Source organism: Triplophysa dalaica, chromosome 8, assembly GCF_015846415.1.
Source record: "Triplophysa dalaica isolate WHDGS20190420 chromosome 8, ASM1584641v1, whole genome shotgun sequence".
Taxonomy (NCBI): domain Eukaryota; kingdom Metazoa; phylum Chordata; class Actinopteri; order Cypriniformes; family Nemacheilidae; genus Triplophysa; species Triplophysa dalaica.
In genome coordinates, this window is record NC_079549.1 from 21,979,648 (window position 1) to 21,992,424 (window position 12,777).

At 38.3% G+C, this 12,777-nt stretch overlaps 1 protein-coding gene across 1 annotated transcript; it reads left to right on the forward strand.

The window, feature by feature from the left end:
* The first annotated feature begins 7,587 nt into the window (after positions 1 to 7,587).
* On the forward strand, positions 7,588 to 9,729 carry LOC130427967 (neurogenic differentiation factor 1). Its single transcript, XM_056755749.1, has 2 exons — positions 7,588 to 8,234; positions 9,315 to 9,729. The coding sequence occupies exons 1-2, from the start codon at positions 7,649 to 7,651 to the stop codon at positions 9,350 to 9,352; spliced, it is 624 nt and encodes a 207-aa protein (XP_056611727.1). The 5' UTR covers positions 7,588 to 7,648; the 3' UTR covers positions 9,353 to 9,729.
* Positions 9,730 to 12,777: the final 3,048 nt, after the last annotated feature.

Consider the following 12,777-nt stretch of genomic DNA (forward strand, 5'->3'; position numbering starts at 1 on the left):
AGCAGTCTCTGGTGACTGACATTGTCAAACCCTGCAGATAGGTCTAGCAGAATCAGGCTTTTGTGACCGAGGGCACTGCAGTCTCAGTGAAGTGTTTTGCTTTGAAGCCAGACTGCTTGTCATTAGTTTATTCAGGGATAGGTAGGAAGACACCTGGTTAAAAACTGCCCTTTCAAGTGTTTTTGCAATAAATGTGAGGAGAGAGACAGATCTGTAACTATCAGTAGTAGAGGGGTCCAATGTGAGTTTCTTAGGTAGGGGCATGACCTGGGCCTGTTTGAATGTGGAAGGAAAAGTGCCGGTGAGCAGGGAAGTGTTGATGATGTGTGTGAGTGCAGGTTTGAGTGTGGTGGATATGGCCTGAATGAGATGGGAAGGGATTGGATCAAGGGGACAGGTGGTAGGGTGGCTGGAGAGAAGTCTGGGGATATCAGTGTCAGTCAATGGGGCGAAAGAGGAGAGTTCAATGTTTGAAGTGAGGGTAGTGTGTAGTGAGGTCTGAGGTGCTGAGAATTTTACAGATGGATGATGTTTTCTCAGTGAAAAATACAGTGAAGTCCTCCGCAGTCAAAGATGAAGTGGGAGGGGGGCAAAGAAGAGAGTTTAATGTCTTTAAAAGCTGCCAAGTGTTAGGTGCATTGCTCACCTTGGTGGTATAAAAAGACGTTTTCGATCTGGTAACACCAGCAGAGAAAGAGGAGAGTAGTGACCGGTAGTCCCTTAAGTCATCAGGATTCTTGGTTGCACAGCTATACGCATTTTCCCCCTATGTGCAATTTGTTTTGACTGCAACAAAGTCGTTAATGTTTGTTATTTTCTGCTTTACTGTGCCCTTGATGCAAATGCCATATCTTAGGCATGCCATGTTGGCATGGTGCCTTGTGTGTTCTAGACCCCACTCTAAGATCTGCCACTTCCTCCAGTTATCCTTTCCACTGAAACCATGCAGACCTCCAAATTGCTCTCAGATGTCAGCTTGACGCACATTAAATAGAGTGGCTTCTTTTCCTTTGAGCTGAATTGTTCATAACCATTCACGAAATGCCTAAGGAATCTTCAGTATAAATATGTTTAAAGGACATTGTTTCTAGGCCTGTAGAAAAAAAATATGTAACAACAGGTGTGTTCTTACAATGTATTGTTTGTTTAAATGCTGTGGTTCTTGTTCTTTTTTCATTACGTAGGGTGTACATTCAGCACAGTAATTTAAGACACACTATTCCTTAATGCAATAGTTGGCATCTGTCTATTGGAATACATCATGAGAAGGCTTTTAAATGAATGATCCCATTTGCTCTTTTGACTTTATAAAACTCCTCCAAAAAGATTTTGTAAATCTCAACTGATAGGTAAATAAATCAAACTTTAGAGTTTTTAAAGTTAACCCCGGGGGTTTGATTTGTTTTATTACTCATTGAATGATCTTGCCTAAAGTCCCTTTATCTTGCAAATTTACCCGTAAATAATACTTTTTAATTTATATGTAAAATGAAACAAATAAATAGCAAATAAACATACAAAAGAATTGCATTGTCTTAATAAATGCCTAACAGACCTACATTTTATGGTGTATCGTTCATCAATATTTTGAAGGAAACAGGATGATTTAGTGCCCTAAACTTTTGCTTATGTTTTAATACTTAAAACAAATGACAAATAATAATAATGGCCGCTTTCAAGCCATGATTTACCATACGTAGCTGAATGACTCATACAGGGTTTTACTCATTCAAAGATTATTCTTAAGAAGAAGCAAACATTTTAAACACTGAAATGAGTCATTTAATCATTGTGTTTGGGATCAAATAAGCAGATCTTCGTGGTCTTAGTCATCTTATTAATGTAACTTCTGGTGAATCAGTCAATAAGGCTCCGGGAATGAGGTAGAATTATTTTGCTGTCATCTTTTGTGGCTTTTACACGCCTGCCAAACATCATTTGTCCATGTGGATAAATTCTAAGAACTGATACATAAATTTAATTTCAAATGTCATTGCTTTTCGAAACTTACCAAAGTGCAATACATAATGCAATGCACGTAAGTTTGCGCTACTTGGCAAACAAGTTACAATTTACTTTCTCACTTATGTCCGCTCGCTTGTTTCCAGTTTTTTCTTTGTCTTCCAAGAAAACTGCAAATGGCACCGCAGACCCCCTCTTTTAAATCAGAAACAACTACTCAGCACAGTCTTTATGGCGTTCCTTTTTTTTATTAATCCGGTGACCTCTGAGACCAAAGGACTGCTCAAGATCCAACCAGAGCATTGGCTGCACCTGTGGCCAGAACCCCTTTGGTCTTTATCCTTTTTAAGTGATAAAAATAGAGGTATCTAACCATTCACATATGAACTGTCAACAGCATCTCAGCTCTTTAGAACAGGGTCACCGAGCTCAATATCTGGTCAGTTTCTTTCTTCAGTGACACATACTCAAGAAACAGAGAGCTTTGACCCCATGAACCGAGAGGACATTCAGCAGCTCCGCTTGCAACAATTTGAGATCTGCTGTAACAATTAGAGAGAAGGGGGAGAGTTAAAGAGACTCGGGATGGAACTGGCTTATGATGTTTCCTTATTTGTTGTCTCTTTGGATAAAATTCTAATTAATACATTTAAACGGAAGTCAATTCAGGTAGAGAATACTTTAAAAAAAAGAGTTTGGTAGGGTAAATGTGATGACTTTAAATGCCGTCTACGCAGGCAACTCGCTAGGTTTTGGAAAAAAGTGAATACCCGAAAGGTTGTCAGATTGAAATGTGGATTGTTAAGGCGGTGACTGACGCTTTGCCATCTCTGCTGTGGTGTCCTTGTCCAGCGCACAGGAGGACTGTTTATCCAAGAACATTTTATGAGCTTGATGCTTTTTCCAGACAGAGCTGAGTGAGGGAAAAGGCCGGAAAAGAGGGAAAAGTGTCCCATAGTTTTAATGAGAAATATTTTCGAGTCACAGGCATGAAAATGGATGTGTATTCCCTTAACCACGTTACATTATTATGTACAGCTCACCTAACAGTGGAAATCTTTGCATCATTTGTTCACCCTCATGTCATTCCAAACGTGTATGACTATTCTCCTCAGAACACAAAAGACGATATTTTAAAGAATGCTGGTAACTAAACAATTTTTTTGTATGGACACAGAACCGAGACGTTTCTTAAAATATATATTTTTTTATCTGTTTCCAGAAGAAGGTTTCTCCCACATTGGTGCTATTGTTCTATCATTGGTGTCCAATTCATTTCAGTTGGCATCAAACAAAAAAAAGATGCAACCGAGTATTGTGTGAATGTATGCTGGATGCCTGCAATTGCAACCGTACTTTGCTCCAAAAATAATCTCTGGCTCGGTCTACCGTGAAAGAAGTTGTTGTGTTGATGGACACCTGTTTCTGTTTTTGACGCAAGAGCACTATGTCTGTCTAAAAATTTTTATTTGCACATCGTTTTTGATGTCTATGAATTGCATTCATTACTCTATGTATTGAAATATTTAAAATGTCTGACTGTTACATCAAAGCAGTTTCTTAGTTAGCTTTTGTGCATTTACCAAAAGTCCCACAGCCGTCCATTGATGCTTTGGATATGAAGGCTCGCTCTACACACTTCTGGTTTCTTCTCTCACTCTGAACCCAATTACAGACTGAAATTTGCACCTGGAATGTAGGGGGGAGTGTTGGGTGCTCTGATTGTTTAGACATTTTGTTTATTTGCGCAGAACGAGGCACTGATCCAGCCGGCCAAACACACACATGCAGCACAAACAAATGACTTGGACAATCAACTAGTTAACATTGCTAATGCGATCCGAGACGATGAGACAGAATGAATTAAATTCTTATACCGGATTCTCTAACAAATGCAATTTAAAAAGCAAACAGTATTAAATGAAAACACATAGATTTTTTGCTCACTAGACTGAATTAATTTTCATATGTTCTTAAAGGAACATTGTTCATTTTTGGGTCAACTGTTTATTTAAAAACTATTGTTTTCTTAAGGCACAAACTTAGTATGGACTAAGATTTTTTATAAATGCACAAACATTTGACTTCAAGGATCCCTTCACAAGTTCAATCTGATCCATTTCCTCAGGCCCGATTCACATTTGCGCCTGTACTTTGCGCTCTCCTGGCGTCTGTCGTCGCTAAAGAACCATGTGCCACGATAGCAGTGGAGACGAGGAGGTATACACAAATGATATATGGATTATATCCACTGCATATACCTTGCGATAACTCTGCTACTAGATTTAGTTATGCTGTGATCATCTCTGTCTCCATTTCCATCGAATTTGTTGGCTAGTTGGTTCTGGTTACATAACCTTCGGTGCGGTGCGCTTGCGCCTTTCTGAAAAATTGAGATTTTTCATCTCGATGGGGCGCCGACGCTCCTGAAAAATAGAGCGCGTTGCACCGCTTGCGCGTCGCGACCGCGTCGCCCCCTATTTCCGAGCGGCTGCCGCGCGTCTACGTTTAAAATAACTTATATGCGCGCGGAAAAGACGCGAAATGTGAATCGGGCCTTAAGCTTCCTTTCTTCCTGGCTGTTTAGGCACAAATCTGTAATGTCCTGGAGCCGTCATGTTGAATCTGTGAGCATTACCAACACATTGATGTCATTGTGGAACCTGGACAACAATCCATTTTGGAAGGACACAATGATGACCGGCGTGTATAGCCCACCACAACCAACAGTGATTGAAATAACATAATCGTTTGACTCTTGCACAACACCACTATATAAACCTCTGGCATACATGTTCACCAGACCAGAGAACTGTGTAGACAAATTCAGAATAACTTGTAATGGTCTGTCTAACTTGCTGCAATATCCAAACAGTATGGCTTATTAAGAGAGATAACTGAGATTTAAAAATGACTGTATCCCACATATTTAAGAAGCATACTTTAATTAGCATAATGTTGCAACCTTTCCCAAGCGATGCAAAAACTGTAAATGTAAAGAGTAAACAAAAGCATTGCGCTAATCCAAGACCGTGGCCTTGTTTATCCCTTGAGCAAAGTTCAAAAGCATTAAACTACCCGGTTTGATAAGACTAATTGTGGTAAATTGTGTAGAGGTAAACAGCGTGGAACGACCATCAGACATCACCATCTAATGCCCTCTAAACACAGCAGAGCATGTCTGACATGTGATTGAAGCGGTGTTATCAGATTTAAAGAATTCCCTTCTGTGTTTTGTCGTACTGCAGTGGAACACCATTCTTTCAGAGAGTTGTTTTTTTGTGTACAAGTAACGAAAGACTCAGTCAATAACGCAAACACGGCCTCTGTCTGCATTCTTAATGTATCATGACATATTTTTTACGGCTGTTTTACTATACATACAAGAATAAAATTGATAGGATTCAATGGCACAAAGTAGGGCATACTGATTTGATGGGCCTCTAATGGACAGTTTCAAAAAAGATGAAAGGGTTTTGGTTTTTTAAGTTTATCTACAATTTGTGCATGTATTTGAAACTATTTCATTCTTTTGTTGCCTGTATCGTTGCTGCTTTATAATAATTTCTGTATGTTCCCAAATAAAATAACTAAGAAAACTTAATAGGCATGTAGCATATATGTAGTGAAATAACATTTACTACAGTGCATTTAGATTTGATGGACATATTTCCCTGCACCTTTACCTTTGACTCATTTTTTCCAGTCCCGTAGTCCGGATAGGGATCCAGACAATCTTTTTGTTTACCGTAGACTGGACTCGTGAAACACACATTTATGAATCTGTCAGTCGCTTTTGAATATCAGTGCATTCAAGCTAATTGTTCCATCATATGTGTGTTTCCAGTGAATCGAAGCTTAATTTTGCGCTTTTCACACAATGCTTTACCAAATGAGCTGTAGAAACATTGTAGTGTTATATTTTAAACTTGTCTTTTCAGTGATCTTTAGTAGGCCTATTTTAGTTGTTGATTTAATATTTGTTATGCATGAATTTATTGTAAACTCGTTTTATAATATTTGTCATATGCACCGTGATGATTATGTCGTTTTATGTGTAGCTAGATTGATCGTGAGTTACGCTTTTCGTTGTGAATTTAAAATCCAAGAGAAATTACATTTCAGACTAAGCATTTCATTGAAAATAAAATAGAAAATTATACTGAGAAAAAACACGATGAGATGACTTCAAAAAACAGAAACTAATAGTAAGCAGATGGTTTCGTGCATTTGGCCGTACAGTCCTGGCGGAAGTGCTCTGACTCTTAATCATCCTGTATTAAATCAGAACAGGTTTTCAGTTTTGGGCGAATGTTTGTAGATTTACAGGCTCTCTAAGGTCTCTATGGTCTTTCCAAGTATAAATAAGTAGTCGAGTGTATTGTTCTGATGTGCAGGGTCTCTGCATTTGACAGCAGTATTCTTTAGCGTAGGGCTGTCTGCTGTCTGCAGAGCAGAAGGTTCTGACAAGCCATTCTTCACTAGCCATTCTTCACTAGCCACTTTACATCCAATATTTGATCCAATGTTTTCATAAGACTGTAGCCTATTACGGACCGCTTCTTTTCAAAAGACAATCTGATACTGAAAAGTGTAGGCTTTGTATAATGAAAAATAATGAATTGTTAAAAAAATGTGTTGCCTTTTCAGTTATTTATGAGAAAAACGAAAATAATAAATAATTATTGAAATTTGATATTCAATAGGCTTTTACTCGAGTGCCTTGTCACGGTAAATTTTCCGAATCCTGAAGAGTCAATACGTCAATTCCAGACAAGTTAAATACAATTAATAAAAATAATAATAATCATGCATTTGTTGTTGCTTTTAATTGAATTGCTATATTTTTGTTCAAAATATTTGTATTATGATTTGCACTCAAATTAAACACAGAAAATAAAACATCCCCCATTTTTAAATAGATAATACCCTTAACAAGCTATAGGGCTTGCTCAATCAAAACTAAAGTAAAGAGAATAAAGTGTTTTTTTCTTTAATAAAAAAACAAAAAATAATAATTGATGTGTAGGTTGAATTACCTGTGTGAAAACATAAAAAATTCGGTAAATTGTCCCGTGATGCATTTAATGCAATAATTGTAACATTATATGTTTAACATATGCATCCAGATAATCATGGGTTTGACACATTGAACTTTGACCCTTAGAACATAGGCTAAATTCAACATGGCTGACTGACAGCTCTCAAACAACTTTAGATAGAAAAAGATAAAGAAATAGTTTTTTTTCGTGCATAATCCATGCGTTAGTGTTGTGCAAGACCAAGGGTGAGAAAGGTGGTTAAACTTTGACCACCCATATGTTCCTAAACTCACTATGTAATTGCAAGCAAAACTGTCTTATATCAGTAAATATTAGTAGGCTGTTTGAATCAGGAAACGGCTTAAGATAACTTTATGATTGGACATGTTTTCTGAGCATCAACTGATGTTGTCTAGTGCTTTTCAAATGGCAATGAGAGAATCATTAGGAGGAGGCACGCGTCCTAATGAGCTCCTTTTCAAACCTGTTGAATAGAAACAAGCACCCTGCGGCGAGACCCGGAGCTATTTAATCCCCGCGACGCACTCCAAAGCAAGAAAATATAAGGCTGACCAGTTTTACTGATAGTTACAGCTGAGTCCTCTAATTTCTATACACGCTCATTGCTCTAGTGACTTCTTAACATGGAGGACCTGTTTTTTGATTTCGACCAAGATGCTGCCACAGATTTTCCCTTCTGGGGCCAAATGGACCCCAACTACCAATTCCAGACCCAGGTGGACACGCTGCTTTTTGACTATGGCGCCATGACCGGCCAGTTGTCGCCCTGGTCCTCTTTTGGGTGTCAATCTGAGTTCCCCGAGGCGCAGCTGACCTTCGCGGATTTGGATTCGCAGTCGCCGCAGTTGGAGGCCGGTGCTGAAGTGGACAGCTCCTTGGTGGACGAGCCCCACGAGATCAACAAGCGCAGACAACAGCATCGTCGCTTGACGTCTCATCACCCGTACAAGGTGCAGCGATACGCCGCCAACATCCGGGAGAGAAAGAGGATGCTGAGCATCAATTCGGGATTTGAGGAACTGCGCTGCCACGTGCCCACGTTTCCCTACGAGAAACGGCTCTCTAAAATAGACACGTTAAGACTGGCCATCGCTTACATCGCACTGCTCAGAGAAATCCTCATGTCGGGCTGCGACCCCAAATCATACGTCGATGAATGTATGAAAAATGGATATAAGAATCACACCAATGCAATCTGGAATACAAGTGGTAAGATAACGTCAGTCATATCTGTACAATTTAAACACACTCTTTCATTACAAGTGATAATGCATACTAGTTAAATCAGTACAATTTAAGATAAAATGTGAGAATTTAAAGTAATGACAGCATGCACCCGTGATGGCCTACAAGAAGTTAGCAGGATTCATGTTATCTCAGTATTAATTTTGGAATGAATATCTTGTATTCCAGTGATAGCCAGGAAGACCTGGCCAGTTTCGCAATAAGATGTGATAGGTGACCTAAAATAAACTTTTAAAATAAAAAAATCTTATAAGACCTAAAAAAATTATTGATTTGAATTATATAAGGACCCTTGTTATTTTAATATTAATACTAACTTAAGTTTATTTTTGTCTTTCTTCCTGTAAATATTTGAAACAATTAGCAATCATTGTGATAAACACTGAATTGAATGAATATAATTATTGGTGTATTTAATCGAGATACACAGTGGGAATGACATTCGCAAAAAGCCTCCGTTAAAAGACAAAAAGTATAAATAAATAAAAATGTATAACCGGATGATGCAATATATATTTAACCACTTTATTCGATACATCATTAGATCCATTTTTAATTAAAAAAATGAAACCATACCTCTTTAATACAAAATATTGGTATTTTTAAACTTCAGGACAATATAAAGGACCATAACATTTAGGCGTAAAACATTTTCTTCGCATGGTTTGTGGGGTATATGAGGTAAACGAGTTGTTTATTAGGAGGAACTGGCAAATACATTCTCAACAGGGCTTGTGTCGCTCAAACAGGCGTTGTATTACATACTTAAACAGTTCCTATTGTTTATATTTACTGTGCAGGTTATTCCCAGCTGTCCGATCGCGGTTTCAAACACTTCGTTTTGTAAGACACAAGTATTTTCACCGAGGTGAAAGGGAGCTATGTGCTTAAGTTAACCACGTCCCAGTATTCCTTCTTCTCAAGGGGGAGTGTTTTAATGAATAAGTGTGCCTTTGTAAGCCTTAAACCAGCGACTTGTTAAACGGTCATTAAAATGTATCTAAAGACTCATGTTTGCTCTGCTTTTGTGTCGTATAACTCCAGATCTGACAGCTCGGCTCTCTTGGATAAAATGGGATTAACTTCGCTCTGAAGCCGGAGGAGAGATGCTGCGTTCTCGTCTTTCTCACGCTCCTCTTCAATGGTAACATGGCACATGGCTCTTCAGCATCTGCAGACTTCTCACCGTGTCTTGCTCTCCTGGCACTCATGACACTTTTTATATTCTAATTTGTTGTGGCTTGTAGAATCACGCCGTCTTTTGCTCATCCAGACGCGTGTTGTGTGTGGTGAATGAAGCCTCATCAGGACAATGACATGCACTTGTCCCTGTGTGCGCCATGAGAGAATGGCAAAAGCTCGGATTTTTTCCATGTGTTTCCCTCTTGAGAGCAAATCGAAAGGGTAGAGAATGGCAAAGTGCCTGGCCGGCGCACATTCATGTTTTAGTGAACCTTTATTTATGTCGCTGTTAAATGTAGGTAAACTTTGATAATAACTTATTTAATTTATTTCTTTTTATGTTGTATGCGTAATCTAAGTTTATGCTTATTAAATGTACATATTTTAAAAAGATTCCAAATGCTACTCTTGACCTTTTACTGTTTTAAAACAAATAAAATGAAACGTGTTTTAAAGCGTATTTGTTCGATGGCTAAGTTTTCATGCTCAAATGCAAACGTGTGTACACCTTTGCGTCAAGAAACACTTAGTAACATTGAATTTGCTTCCCCGAAGTCCCCTACTGAGGGACCACATTTGTTTTGACCATTTCCCTTCTGTTTATAAGGACATTCAAACTTTGCAATTAGAAGAAGGAGAACGCATACAAGACGAGCACAGCAGATTCTTTAAGCATGAGAAAAATCTAACAGGGTAAGCAGAACGCATCTACTTTACAGGCAAGGTGTGTGAAATAAGTCTCTCTGTCATGTGCGAGTGCAATTTCTCGACAGCTAATGTCTCTCGGTGGATATAATTAAAGTGGAGCATTGTGTGATATGGCAAGCTAATTGTAATCATAATCTATCTGACAGATTTCAGCCCCAATACACTTATGGACAATCTGACCAGCTGGTTACAGTTGCTAAGGGGTGGTCCTGTGCAGTTATAATTTATAAGATGAATTCTGATATAACTCAAATCCTCCATACCACTTTATACAGCCAGGGCTACGTCACTGTTTGACTTCACAGCCTTAAGTTCAATACATTTTTAAAGCATGAGTGTTGCTGTAAGAGTCTTTGGAGATTGGTACTGACTTCATTTATGCATTTGGCTGACTTCATCCAGGGCGATGTTCTTACCAGAGCCCGAGCTTCATCTCTTGAGGATGCAACAGGTGTGTGTGACGACTCCCTGCATGAGCTCCGGCCATCCATCTCCATAACACAACGCAATACCAGCGGCTTCAATTACACGCATACAGTCAGAATTTTCCTTTTTATGAAATGTTGTGTGACCAAGAAAATCTGTGTTGTAATGTTCCTTGCTGTCAGACCAATGTCGAGTTCAAGGGCCTCATTTATTAACCGTGCGTACGCACAGATTTGATCTTGGAGTGTGCGTACGTAACGATCCACTGCAACGTTCTAGTGACTCAGGAGTCTTTAACCATTTTTCCGTAAAGAAATGAGACAGCAAGATTTGACTTTTAAATGTATAAAATGAAGTTGCATTTTCGCCTTTATGCTACATGGGATAAATCTTTAGGAACATTAATGTACTTATGCTAGATTAAAGCTGTTTTACTTAGCTACAGTGGGAAGGGCAGTTATCCTGATCTTTACTAACAATTTTTTCTTTAAAACATTTCCCATTTCTCAGAAATTAGTGAAACATTGACTGGGGGACTGTAGTATTTTCAATAGTTGCTTACATTAGAATACAATGCAGTTTCGCTATCGTCTCCCTCTAGTGGTTAGATGTTTTTTCATTATCAATACTTCATATTTCAGCGCAATATTTAGTGTGCAATTTCTCGACAGCTAATGTCTCTCGGTGGATACAATTAAAGTGGAGCGTTGTGTGCTATGGCAAGATAATTGTAATCATAATCTATCCAGACAGATTACACATGGACAATCTGACCTGTAAAATATTTGTACGTTGATTTTATACGAAAAGTGTAAAACCAAATTTTACTCAGTTTTAAAACGTTTTGAGGAGGAGCTACCCTCTTTAATAAGTTACTTAAAGGTTCTGTGTTGGGCTGTGTGGTAGTGAACCTTTAACCTTTTGTTGCGAACATACCAAACAGTGTTTGTAAAATAGAGATAACACTTTGCTTGAATGAGGAGCTAGGTGCTCAGAAATGTTCAATGTAACATGCATGCAGGACTATTGCTTTATCTCAGCAATGAAACCAAACAGAAATCACAGGAGCCCAATAAACACCAGTATCCTGGCAACTTCATGATGTTCTGCCTTGTTTATTTTTCCAGTGGGGTTTGTTTGTTGTCTCGGCATCCAGCCTAAGTTGATCGTCACTCTTGTGTGAGGAGGAGTGAAGTGTCTTCCTGGCAGGTGTGTTTATTGTGCATAATACTTCTCTAAACATCATGACATCACTTCCTCTGACAGCAGGCGTGCAATAGAATTGGATAAATATCCATCTTCAAAACTGTCTGTGTTCAAGCAATGGCTGTTATTATTAAGATGGCCGTTACTTTCATCCATGTAACAGTGATAAAAACCATTTGCTGAATGCAATCTCTGGAAACCTTTGAGGACACCAATACACTGAGTTAAACGCTCAAGGTCTGTTTACACAATGCAGAAGGAATGTTCATTCACAGAGCGCTCTTCAGATACTACAATGCTTGAGTAATTGATCTCCATATGCATGTGCACCAGGGTCCCTCTGCAGATTTTAGATAGCTGTGGAACACATTTTAAATGATCCACCTGCTTTGCACATTAGCGTGGGCCTCTCAAGGCCTCGGCCCATACACACACCAAGAGTGACAGAGATCTGGTAAGTGGGGAGATACGCATTTTTCCCCAAAAACATTTAGAGAATGTCAAGGTTTCATTACCAGAGAGTCACATGATCCATTTTAAGAATACCTTTAGGATTAAGAGCCATTCTTGCTCAATTGAAATCACAGCATCATTTTTACCCAGAGAGCTTTCAGCAAATCAATGGAACATTCTCAAGTGTTCTAGCCTATGTTTATACAGTATTGTAGGCTATAAAACTAATTGTTATTTGTTTAGAAATTAATTCAACAAATAAATGGAAAACCAATTAATACAAATACATTTTATAGCAAGCTGTAAAAATAATGTGCACAGTAATTAATGTTAACATTTCTTTTTTTTCATTACTTTATCTGCTCAAAATAATTAAGTTTAAATATAACTTGAGTTTGAGTCAGTTTAATATAATTTAAATATTAGTGACTTGTAAAGCCAGTTTGGTTTAACTTAAACATTTTTAACTAAACTATTGTTTAAAAGTGCGTCTTTCTACACCAACAAAAAGATCTGCAAAAATATTTGTAAC

What these genes read in the sequence shown, in the direction of transcription:
- LOC130427967 (XM_056755749.1), top strand. Translation starts at nt 7,649, where the DNA reads ATGGAGGACCTGTTTTTTGATTTCGACCAAGATGCTGCCACAGATTTT. An exon ending in TGCAATCTGGAATACAAGTG is followed by an intron (nt 8,235 to 9,314) that starts GTAAGATAACGT and finishes GTATAACTCCAG; the next exon opens with ATCTGACAGCTCGGCTCTCT.